The 10,157-nt window shown below is 39.5% G+C and overlaps 1 protein-coding gene across 1 annotated transcript in view; it reads right to left on the bottom strand.

Annotated features, from left to right (window-relative positions):
- Window positions 1-4,661, bottom strand: part of LOC102210539 (ensconsin-like) — a 5,628-nt gene extending 967 nt beyond the window's left edge. Inside the window, exons 1-13 of the mRNA XM_005736777.1 lie at window positions 4,205-4,661; window positions 3,475-3,570; window positions 3,294-3,365; window positions 3,012-3,175; window positions 2,805-2,904; window positions 2,502-2,618; window positions 2,126-2,259; window positions 1,888-2,021; window positions 1,567-1,805; window positions 1,304-1,481; window positions 1,058-1,226; window positions 852-956; window positions 11-61 (exon numbers count right to left, since the gene is read on the bottom strand). Coding sequence (XP_005736834.1) covers window positions 11-61; window positions 852-956; window positions 1,058-1,226; window positions 1,304-1,481; window positions 1,567-1,805; window positions 1,888-2,021; window positions 2,126-2,259; window positions 2,502-2,618; window positions 2,805-2,904; window positions 3,012-3,175; window positions 3,294-3,365; window positions 3,475-3,570; window positions 4,205-4,331 — 1,686 coding nt within the window. The 5' untranslated portion in view covers window positions 4,332-4,661. The remainder of the gene's footprint in view (window positions 1-10; window positions 62-851; window positions 957-1,057; window positions 1,227-1,303; window positions 1,482-1,566; window positions 1,806-1,887; window positions 2,022-2,125; window positions 2,260-2,501; window positions 2,619-2,804; window positions 2,905-3,011; window positions 3,176-3,293; window positions 3,366-3,474; window positions 3,571-4,204) is intronic.
- Between the last annotated feature and the right edge of the window lie 5,496 nt (window positions 4,662-10,157).

Here is a 10,157-nt window from a genome sequence, read left to right as displayed (position 1 = left end):
TTAATCTCACCGTATCTGGAGAATCAGTCCTTCTGGTTCTCCGCATGATCTCCTCAAGTCGCTGCAAAAGAAAACAACATTCACTAAAATACTTTCACTCAGAGAATGCATTCAGTGTCTTTCATAAAACAGATTTTTCGGCACATCTTGTTTCCATAATAAATTTTAAAATGCTTACAAGTTAAAGGTAAAATAGTAAAACATCCACTTTTAAAAATACTGTTTGTAATATATTTTTTTGACAACCGTGGCAATGGCTAAAAGCTAAAATGAGGCAACTTTTATTGCAGAGTCTCCTGATGTTCCAAGGAACAAGGGTACCGATTTTCAGCCTCGTCCCTTGTGTACAGAAATGTCTTCGGGCTCTGTAAAACTCTGAAAGATATTAGTGATCACAGTGGATGAAATCTCCAAATTATTTAGAATTAAAAAGGTTCTTCTTAAATGGCTGAAATATTCTGTCCATGCAGTCTTACACAGAGTGATGAACCCCAGTGCAGCTTTATTTCTCAAAGTTTCTTGCTCTTTTTATACTCATTGATTTTTCTTCTTAACTTTATAAGTTGTCAGATTTTGGTATTTTGTTGGGTTTTTTTTGGGGGGGGGGTTAGCATTATACAACAGCGCCATTTTCAACATGTTGCAGGAATCAAGTTCAAACAATGAATGGAAACAATAAAATCTCAGTTTTTTAAGTCTTTTAAATATTTTCAGTTGCACAGTGTCCATTTTTATCATTGTAACTTCTTTTGCTAAGTGGGGTGTATTATTATTTTTTGATTAATTCAGTTAATGTGTGGCCCGAGCTGTATACAGAAATGACGGCCGTACTTTAAAATCCTAGTTGTCACCTTTTTCCTTGCTTGGCGCTCTGCCTCCTCTTTCTGTGCGAGCATTTCCCGCTCTTGTTTCAACTGCTCTGCTCGTGCTTGCTCTTTGGCTAGTTCCTCCTCTCTCTGCACAGATGGGTAAAAAACATTAAGTAAGAACGTGAATAGAAAACCAAATTTATCTACGAATATAATGCATGATAACAACAAACTTTTCTGTTTCCCACCTGTTTCTGCAAGAGGGCAGCTTCCCTCATAGCCTGAGCTCTCTCTTCCTCAGCTCGTCTCTGCTCTTCTTGCTCCCTTCTCCTCTTCTCCTCTATGAGACGCTGAGCCTCAGCCTGCTGTCGTGCCCGCTCCTCTGCCCTCCTGCGCTCAAGTTCTTCACGGCTCTGCCTGGATGTTATTTCTAATGTTCTTAAAAGCTTGCTAATGAATATTGTTACCATATACTTGGATGTGCTTTTTTTTACCTTTCAGCCTCCTCCCTCTGTATGCGCTCCTGCTCCTCTTTCTCCCGCTGTAGTCGGGCCTCTCGCCTCTTTTCAGCCAGGAGACGTGAGGCTTCCTCTGGGTCAGTAGTTCCAGCTGAGGGGCGGGACATGACTTCAGGAGTCTGTGGAGCTGGACAAGGAGGCATTTTGGAGAGACCTAAAGAGAAATAATTTACACTTCACTATAAATATCCCAGAAACACATTGACACACTTTGTGCTAGATACATTTTTCTAGCTTACCTCCATCTCCTGCTGTTCTCTTTGATGTCACTTTGTCTTTGTCAGGCAAGTTTGAACTTGGAGTCTCCTGTGGATTTTTACCCCTCAGTTTCTCTTGCTGAGATTCAACTGATGTCCTGACAGGCCTGGAGTTAGCAGGAGAGAGGGCAGAGTTGCAAGCAGCAGCATCTTCCTCAGGGAGTGATGGGAGCTCAGGCTGGAGCAGGGTTGGCTGTTTGATGACTGATCTTTGTGAGGTCCTTTAAGAAAAATTAAAAGGGAGCATTTTGTTCACATTACTGCCACTCTGTCTCTGATGCACAGTTGTGGCACTTTACCTACCGTTCTGATGATGGAGAGGATGTTCTGCTCGGCATCAGAGCTGATTTTACACAGACGCTGATGGTATTTGACTGAACGTTAGAGCGAGTACTTGAGGTCCTCTTAACAATGTTTTGCTGCTTTGCTGCTTTTATCTAGATCAAAAGAAAATGTTATTTCCAATTCAAAACTGTGACTGAAAAAAGAGACAGCTGGCTGATCGTAAAGATTTCTAATGAAAAGAAACAGCTAGCTATACCTGTGCCACACTGATGCTTCTGTGTTGGCTGTTGCGAGAACCAGAGGAAGCAGATGGCCTGTTGTGGACTGAACCAGAGTGATGCCGGGGTTTGTGAGTGGTGGTGGTGGTGGTATTCATGGAGTGGAATGAAACTGCACGGCGACAAACATGGACAACTGAGCCAGTGTTTTGCGCCATAATTATGGCAAATTGGAGAGCAATGCACAAATGGTGGGAACAGTGAAAAGGGTGGAAATATGAAGTAGTGTATCAGCAGAGAGAAAAACAGCAGCGTTAGAGACCAGAGGGCCCTGAGATATTAGTTGTTGTAGCAACAGAAGTTCCTTAATGTTAAATTAAAATAAGTACATTCTTCTGTTATGGGGGAGAGTACCTTGTTCTCCTGACTGACAACCAGCACTCTTGCTCCTGGCCAGATAAGAGCATGTGGGGGTAAGGAGACGACTGACCAGGTTCTTCTCCCATGTGGTCAGTGGCAAGCGATGTGGAACTAGTGTATTAATCGGTGTAAAGTTTTAAATGCAGCAAAAACAGAAGATAGGGTTTGCCAAGAATTGTTGTGTTAAGATATCGTACAGAGACAACAGATACTGCAAGCAGGTTGTTATGAGTTTAGTAAGATTATGTTAGAAAAAAAGAAAGGAGAGAGAAATGAAAGCACATTCGCCTAGCTTACCATTTTTAGTGAGTTTCCTTCCTCTTGCATTTTGACTGAGGCTCTGCTGGGCCTTTTGGCTCTTCTCGAGTGTCCTACGCACTGCAGATTCATATCGTTCCTTAATTCAGAAACACCTTTGAGTTAATTTTACTGAATTTAGCCTGAACAGTGAACTCATCAGCATTGCTGGAAATAAAATACTCGATATCCACCATCAAAACTCACTCTCTCCTCTTTGAGCCTCTGCTTCCGCTTCTCTTCCACAGCAGCACGCCTCCTCTCCTCTTTGAGCCTCTGCTCCAGGAGTTTCTTCTTGCGCTCCTGCAGTTGTTGTTCATGGTAAAGCCTAGCCCGCTGCTCCCGCTCTAACCTGCTCAGTTCCCGAGAGGCTAAGAATGAACAAAGCAGTACAACATGGATTTTTGTTTATGTAAATATTATTAGAAATTGAGGTAAGTGTACTTGCAAGGACATGTGAATATTACCATCATGTAGGGGCCTACATACCAAGTAGCTTCTGGTGCTCTTCTCTTCTTTCTCGTGCGGCTTTCAGCCTCTCGTCAACATTTTGTCCATTACCTGCCAGGATGCAAGGATACGATATAATAGCAATTTTACTTACAGAAGTAAAAAAACATGGCCTGACATCCTAAAAATGTGACAGCAGGGTGAGTGTGCTCTCAAAAACCTGCAGCAGCCCGAGGAGTAACTGTGTTGCAGATGTTGACAGAACAGGTTGCTTTCTTCACTGTCGCTGATATCGGTTTGTGATAAGAGCCATTTTCTGTCAGAGAGGGGGAAAAAAACTTATTCTGTAGAATATTCCTTCATCAAGGCTTTATTTTTTGTAATAAAACTCATAGTTATTACACAGATACTTGGAATTGTCTCCGTCTGTAAACAGACACAAGTTTATAAAACTAAATTGTTTGAGGTGGCCCTTGGACACAAACTCAAATCAAATCAGCTTTTAAGAAGCTGTCCCAAACAGTGGTGGTTCAGGACTGTTTGGCCCCAGGGTCAGCTCCACATGAAAGAGCCTTTATAAATTGCCTACATATAAAAGGCTAGCACCTGATCAGTCCTCATGAGTGCAGCTGAATCAAACACTGTAAAAGGTTAAGATAGAGTGGCACACGCAAGACTGAAGAGTAATTAGTTTAAACAAGGTGTTTCTTTAGGGCTGTACTGTGTACTGGTGTTGTTAGCTTATTTTGTAATGTGTACAAACAGATGCCTTGTTATTTAGTTCACGGTAGTCATGTGCAAAGATTTCTTAAGAGAGATGCATAATCTATACGATCAACTAATAATCGATATGGTGCAATGATCCTGTGGTTCTAATCTACAATCTCTGATTCAATGAAAAGGCAGGTTTGATAAGATAATCATAGAAAGCGCAGAAAAAGGCTACTAACCTTCTGTTTTTTCATATCTGTTTCTCTTCCTTTGGCTTTCGATGGTACGTGTAGAAAGAGGTCCCTGCGATGGAGGGATGACACACTGTTTCTTCTGCACAGCCATGCTATGTACTGAACCTGGCATACCAATGCTCTCCCTTAAAAACCCCCTTCCTTTCTCTCCTCCTCCTCCTCTTTTGAATTTCTATTTCAAGATGCCTCTGGGTCCTCGGTTAAGTGTGCTGTGCGTGGAACTGCCTCCTGCATCAGCTGCTTGTCCATCTGTGCCTCACAAATAAACAGGGAGAGAAGCAAGAATACAAAGCCTTTAGTTATACCCGTGTCCAATGGATTGGAAAATATTAAGGCAGGGTTGTTCACATTGAAAATTTCCTCCAGTCTCGTTCAGGATTACGAAAGTCTGAAGAGATTCTGAGCCTCTGTGAGTCTCATCTATAAAAAGGCTACTCCCCCTTTAAAGATCTCACCCTTGTGAGCTGCTCTGCTTTACTTTCACATAATATAGCTGTGTCACTTTAATTCCCCCACCTCACTGCCTGTTTTCTGGATGGAAGCAGGCAAAGGGATGCAGCATTTCCTGGAGGCCGTAAAAAATTGAAGCAAACCTCAGAGCTTGCCATCATGCATAATTACCATTGCATCACGGCTGCAATATCCAATGACATATATTGCCTGGACATTAACTCGCTGTGATGCAGTTAGTGTTCATAACAGATGAGACGAAAATGGCCTTTTTCCCTATGATTCATCCTTGGCGAATGAAATAGTCTGACCACTAGATGGCGGGCTTTCTTTAAAGAAACAGATTCAGCTATAGCCACCCAGATTTGACACGTGACATTTTTTACATGTGACATTTTTACTTAATGGTTTGTTGTTGTTAATTTATGTGCTTTACCACTTGGATTTGTAAACAGTGCATTATAACTTAGCTGACCAGCAGTCCCTGTGCTACACTTATTTTTAACCTTAACCCGTCACCTCAATTTTTCTTACAAGTTTAAAAGATAGCAATGCCATTCAATAAATTTTCAATCTACTTAGAAATCGACTGAAAACAGAAAGTGTGTATATCTCACATGGATATTTAATTTAAGGCTACAACATGATTTAAATGCAAAGTTTGATACCAGAGTGTTATTTTCTAATATTCTTTGTAAAACTGTTATTTATGACAAAGCTAATCACAAATGTATGAAAGCTTAGTGGCATAAAAATTGCTTACACATTTTTATGCATTTAATCTTTGATTATTTTGCAAAGTTTATATGCTGATATGTAACTTTTTTTTAAAGTATTATTACAAAACAATAGATGAGTACAATCAAATGAATGCATTCATTTTACATTACAGCCTTGTGTTCAATAATCAATATTAGCTGAGAACAGGTTGTTTAACCTGCTCATTTCTTCCTTCCTAGTTGCCATCATAACATAAAACACCATTAAAGATGGAAATCATCTGCCAGCTTAAGCAAGAGATAATTCTCCATCCATGGTTAGCTACAAAAACACTAAGCTAGCATGCCTATTAGCTTACTTTCTTCATGAAGCTAAACTATCAGCTGAATTTTTTCTAAAAAGTATAAAACGTTTAGCTTTTTATTAGCAAATATCTACTGATAAATAGTTAGTTTTGAGAGAAAAGAAAACATTTTATAGGCATCTTACATACAACTGTTAGCATTAGATTTAGCTAAAATAAAGTCTATACTGTCTCTGAGTAAACTTAGAATGACCCAATCAGGAACCAGAAAAGAACTGTGCTGGTGCAGTTTGAGTTGAACTGTTAATACTACTACTACTACTACTACTAATAATAATAATAATAATGATATTGATAATAATAACAACTAGACAATGAAACTGTTTTTCACTATGGTAAACTAATCCATATCTGTAGGAAATAATTACTAATAACACTAACAAGGCTGGCAATGTTGTGTTATGTGCATAATTACATGCAACTCTACTCTTTTAGCTAGAAGGAACGACTGCTACTAACAGCTGCAATGAAAACAACTTTACAGCTTCTCAAAATGTATTTTTCTTTTCAAGCCCTACATACTTTATGGTGAATGTGTCCCCGTCTGGCAGCTTAAACATATAAACTTTCTTTTGTGCTCACTATAGAGACACAAATGAGTCCAAATTATATGTTATCTTGTATAACATATCTTGATTTGAATCCGAAAACCTTGCCTTTTGACTCTCACTCCAAAGGCTTTAAAAAAAAAAGAAGTCAGGTATGTTTAACAGTCCTTCTAAATTCGGTCTCCTCTGCACTGTGAGCAGTATTTTGGGTATCAGCTGACTGTTAAGAGTAGTGAAAGGATATTTGTTCCTTGTCTTTAGTTCCCTTCCAGGTATGGTCCTCTTTTTTTTCAGCTGTGTAGTGAGCCAAACACAGTGCAGCCAACTGCAGTGACAGTTCTTCGGCCACCAGGTGGTGTTTCCATTCCTTTCTTGGGGATTAAAGAGAGAAACATGGTAAGATGCAAAAATGTATAGACTCTCCAAGCACTGTCCATGATGTGCTCACACAATTTGGCAACACAAACGCTCTCACATGATTTTTGTTTGCCCATTATATGATAATAGGGTGTTTTATTATATATAGTACACATTTCTATCCACAGACATTAAAAATAATCACTCAGATTCTGAGTATTTCTTTAGTTTCTGAGGTCATATAGGGTCAAATACACCCAGGCCCTACGTGCTGACTAGTTAGCACAATGCCAACTCAACACCACCACCAACAATGCCCTGTGGCTGTGTTTCACTGGTCAAGCTTGCCAGAGTCGTCATCCAAACAGTCTGAAATGTGCCCCAACGATATAGTACACCACAGTCAGCTGGTGTCCCCACAGAGTCAGTGGAGCATGAATAAGATGTTGATAACCAATCTACAACCAACAGCCAAAAGAGGTCTTTGGACACTGGACCTACATGGGATAAGGTTGCATGATTGGTATCAATTCATTCTGTGACTCATCTGTGACTCATCCTAGACAACATTGTCAAAGGTGTCACTTTCTCATGCATATTCATAAGTGTTACCTAAATATTCATCCATAATATAGATAATGCTTTCTTTTATTGCACATTTATTGTGTTTTGAAACTCTTATGTTGTATAAAGAAGTCCACTTCAATCTGATTTTATTCAAGGCGCTTAATATTGCAAGGTCAAAACCCTACAAAATTAGCGAGAAATGCCCAACAATCAGATGTCCCCTATGAGAAAGCAATTGTGACAGTGGGAAGGAAGAACTCCCTTATAACAGGAAGAGACACCCAGCAGCACCTGGATTAGCCCTCTGCTCTAACAAGCTAGAAGGTAAGAGGAAAGAGAAGAGAAAAAAAGAAGAGCACAGAGACACTAGAACAAAACAAAAACTATGGGAAATTATTAAGTCATGTTAATTTTTGTTCTTTGTCAAAACAGAAACACCAGCGATGGCAGACTGGTTTGGTCCCTAGAGTCATCTTCTGTGTTTAAAGTTGAATTTGATGACAACATCCATCAGAGAATGAGGTTAGTATATGAGACAGCAGGGGCAACCAGTAACTTTGCACTATTGGTGACACGGTTAGCTCTCCTGGAGGAACTAGGACATCTCCTCAACCCCTTTTAGCTGGTATTGAATCATGTAATTAACAGCAGAATCCCTCAACAGACACCAGTGACACCACAGGCTGGTGTCACTGAGATGACACTTCCCACTGCGCAGGTGGGAAAAGAATATATCTGTTACGGATCTAGGTAAAAACAAGGAAGCTACTGCACAAAGTTAAAAACAGTGTTTTGTTTGAAATGCATTTACCCAAAATAGTTTCATACATGCATCACTTAAAATAGTCTTTGTATCATTTAATTAAGAGTGTTATCCATAGGCATTTTTCCCTATATGATAACAAAGATACTGTGTTTGTGTTATTTCCTGCAAGCAAATCTATTTCTTTTATTGTGAACAGCGATACTGCCTCTTAATGAGGTTGCCACATGCAACACTGACTGGGCCATCTAAATAATTTAGGGACTTGTTTCATCGGATACTAGGAACTTTAGACTTTGACGTATAGCTTACAGACTGGCTGTATGTGTAATTGATGAGATGATGAGTTGTACTTCAGCATGCAAGAGAAGTTGCATTGAATAGAAGTTGCTAAAGCATATCTCAGCTCGGCAAAATAATGCAACACAATCAAGGCTTTTGGCAAATACTTCTACTCCCCCTGTTAAAAACACATGCTGGTTCCTAAATCTTTCAAGTAAATAGCCCTAATGGTAAATGGCCTGTATTTATATAGCGCTTTACTAGTCCCTAAGGACCCCAAAGCGCTTTACATATCCAGTCATCCACCCCTTCACACACACTGGTGATGGCAAGCTACATTGTAGCCACAGCCACCCTGGGGCGCACTGACAGAGGCGAGGCTGCCGGACACTGGCGCCACCGGGCCCTCTGACCACCACCAGTAGGCAATGGGTGAAGTGTCTTGCCCAAGGACACAACGACCGAGACTGTCCAAGCCGGGGCTCGAACTGGCAACCTTCCGATTACAAGGCGAACTCCCAACTCTTGAGCCACGATCGCCCCAACAACAGAAATAACAACAGTGACTCAAAATTCAGGTCATCTTTGAAATTGCTCAAACTTAAATGGATTTGAAATGCAAGGCATTGCAAATATGGTTTGACATCATTTGGCAATTTCACGATGATGATAAAAGAAAATGCATGTGTGCCCCAGGACCAAATTGGGCGCAGCACCTTATTAATGATTAAAAGGCAGCATTCTTTCGGCTAGGATGGGCTGACATTTTGGTTACTTCCATGAAATCCTATCACTTGTTACACAGCAATATACTGATTACCCAAAGTTCACACAGTTTAAAGCACTTCCAGTAGATTTTTTTATACAACCCTAACTTATGGTAACACTATGAAAATCTTAGAATTGTCTTTATCTTCACATTGTAGCAAACTTGATTATTATTTAGTGCAACATACTTTCTAAATTGTACTTAAAACATACTTTCCAGTAGTGGTATTGAAGCTTTGCAGGCTATGTTAGGAAGATTCACTACAATAGAATGATCATGAACTATCTCGTTCATTTGAAATATTTTAGATATATTTATATATATATTTTTAAAAAGAAGCTTAATACATATATCCTTTGTAGCAGACAGAGCCTGTGTGGATTGGCAGACAGTGACGTCTCTCAGCGGTCCCTAGTTATAGTTACCAGTCTCGGGTTCAACACTCATGCACTATTCATTGGTGTATCACATCACTCCTGCCCAACTTTAGACTTAGACAAACCAAATTCTTTTCTGCGCAACTTTACTTTGTAGCCTTATTCTTTGTGCTGCGCAAATGTCTAAAATGTTTACGTAGTGTTTCTGCCATTTCCAGTGGGAAAAAAAGAGGAAAAAATAACAGCCTGCTTAGAGGAAGGACACAGGGGAATCATTCCTTCTGTATGGTATGTATGATCAGATTATTTGAAGTCCTTAGCAACACCAAGTTAAGTGAAAGATCAGCTGTACTGTGCAAATAACTTTGGCAATTAGGCCTCAGTGTTTTTGCAATATACTTGAAAGACTGTTTCTTTGATGAGGAACCCTTTCGTGGCTTGGTAGATTAGATTCAGTTGAGTTAAAAAAAAAGTTATGTTTCAGAGCTGCAAAAATATTCATTCTTTTAGTTATTCTAAATTTTTTAAGTGTGCTTAAGTTGGTATTGGTTTGAGCAGTTTGAAGCATTGATGCTTGTTTTATACATTCAACAGAAAGTGTTGTAATATATTGCTTTGTTTTTGGATATTAGTGAAAACTGAAAATATAAAAAAGCAAAATTCAAAACAGCTAGAAAAGGTGACACATGCTAGTTAATTGACACCACAGAAATCCAATTTTCCTTATATTTTTTTAAATCT

Source organism: Pundamilia nyererei, unplaced genomic scaffold (assembly GCF_000239375.1).
Source record: "Pundamilia nyererei isolate P.nyererei 1_Seehausen unplaced genomic scaffold, PunNye1.0 scaffold00070, whole genome shotgun sequence".
Taxonomy (NCBI): Eukaryota; Metazoa; Chordata; class Actinopteri; order Cichliformes; family Cichlidae; genus Pundamilia; species Pundamilia nyererei.
Note: the sequence above shows the minus strand (reverse complement) of the source record. Positions and strands in the feature narration are given on the sequence as shown.